Raw genomic sequence first — 2,071 nt, 5'->3', positions numbered from 1 at the left:
GAAAGAAAGAAAGAAAGAAAGAAAGAAAGAAAGAAAGAAAGAAAGAAAGAAAGAAAGAGAAAATGGCCATCGTGACTGTACACTCCCTTCCTCCCAGCCACTTGCGTCACCCAGGTTACAAGGGGAGGTAGGTCAGGGAGGGGGGTGTTACTTAATGCTGATGGCAAACTCTGCTGCGTCCTTCACCCGCTGCCGCACCAAGAAGGTCCCGTCGGAGCGGTTGGTGAGGATGCTTTCTGCTCCGGCGCGCTCCATGGGGCCAGCGTACCTGCCGAGACACACCAAGGAGAGAGGTCTGCACAGCCCCCATATGGCTACATGAGGTCACGTTTTCTCCTAACCCTTGTGACTTTTTTTAAGTTGGTGACAGCCCAAGTCCAATCGCCCTTAGACACCAAAACAAGTCCGGAGGAGGCAGTGGCCAGAGTCCAGAAGTGGGCAATTTAAAGGGTCGGGGGGTGGGATGGGTCAAAAAATTCAGTCATCAAGATAAATAATAACAAGTAGTACTTCGCATTGTTGAACAAAATTGAAGAAGCCACAAAGAAATGGGAAGATACTCCATGTTCATGGATTGGAAGCATCAACTTAGTTAAAATGGCCATTTTACTTAAAGCAATATACTGAGTTAATGCCATCCTCATCAAAATCCCAATGGCATTTTTTTCAGAAATAGAACAAAAGATTATCAAATTTTTATAGAACCACCAACGACCCCAAATAGCCAAAGCGATCCTGAGAAAAAAAGAACAAAGCCAGGGGTATCAGCCCCCGTGACTTCAAAGTCTACTACACAGCTACAATAATCAAAACAGTGTACTGGCAGGAAAACAGACACACAGACCAGTGGAACAAAACTGAGAGCCCAGAAATAAACCAACACGTATACGGGCAACTAATTTTTGACAAAGCAGTCAAAAATGCGTAACAGAGAAAAGAAAGCCACTTCAATAAATGGTGTTGGGAAAATTGGGAAGCCATGGAACTAGACTGCTATTTGACACCATTCACAAAAATTAACTTAAAATGGATTAAAGGCTTAAATATAAGACCTAAAACATTGAAACCACAAAGAAGAAAACACGGGTACTAAACTTAATAGACCTTGGTCTCAGAAAGAATTTTATGAACTTGACCTTAGAGGCAAGGGAAGGGAAAGCAAAAATAAATGAACGGGACTATATCAAACGAAAACGTTTCTGCACAGCAGAAGAAACCATCAACGTAACATAAAGGCAGTCCAGCCAGCATGGCTGAGCGTTGACCTATGAACCGGGAGGTCATGGTATGACTTCGGGTCAGGGCACATGCCCGGGTTGGGCTCGATCCCTGGTCAGGGCACATACAAGAAGCAACCAATGAATACATAAATAAGTGGAACAACAAATCGATGTTTCTCTCTCTCTAAAATCAATCAATAAATAAAAATTTTAAAAATGACTGCAGCCCTGGCCAGTGTGGCTCAGTTGGTTGAGCATCATCCTGTACACCAGAAGGCTGCCAGTTCGATTCCGGGCAGGGCACATGCCCAATTTGTGGGTTCTATCCCCAGTTGGGATGATAATGTTATTCACCAAGGCCACTTCAATAAATTTAATTTATTATGTACTAATTTTTAAAAGTAGTATTTTAATGTAAGGTTTTTAAAACTCAAGAAGACGACAAAAGCAGCCATAAAAAGGAGCAAAGTCCTGACCCTAGTTACAACATGGATGAACCTTGAACACATGATGCTCAGTGAGAGAAGCCACACACAAAGGCCACACAGTGTGTGACTCCATTCATGTGAAAGTCCAGAACAGGCACATCCAGAGACAGGAAGTGGGTAAGTGGTGGCCAGGAGTTGGGGAGGGAAGGGAGGTAACTGCTAATGGGGGCAGGGCTTTTTTTTAGGGGGAATGAAGATGTTTTCCAGCAAGAAAGAAATAATACACATACATCACTGTGAATGTACTAAAGTGCCATCCTTCCTATATAATAGAAGGCCAATATGCAAATTGTCCCCTCGACCGGGAGTTCAACTGGGCCAGCCCACCCCCCACCCTGATCGGGGGCAAGGCTGGCCTGCCAA

General features: G+C 44.1%; 1 protein-coding gene across 1 annotated transcript in view; it reads right to left on the bottom strand.

The window, feature by feature from the left end:
* VAV1 (vav guanine nucleotide exchange factor 1) overlaps nucleotides 1-2,071 on the bottom strand; it is a 62,766-nt gene that overhangs the window by 7,655 nt on the left and 53,040 nt on the right. Inside the window, exon 24 of the mRNA XM_006764329.2 lies at nucleotides 152-268. Coding sequence (XP_006764392.1) covers nucleotides 152-268 — 117 coding nt within the window. The remainder of the gene's footprint in view (nucleotides 1-151; nucleotides 269-2,071) is intronic.

This window comes from Myotis davidii, unplaced genomic scaffold (genome assembly GCF_000327345.1).
Source record: "Myotis davidii unplaced genomic scaffold, ASM32734v1 scaffold921, whole genome shotgun sequence".
Classification (NCBI taxonomy): Eukaryota; Metazoa; Chordata; class Mammalia; order Chiroptera; family Vespertilionidae; genus Myotis; species Myotis davidii.
This window is presented reverse-complemented; position numbering and strand designations above follow the sequence as displayed.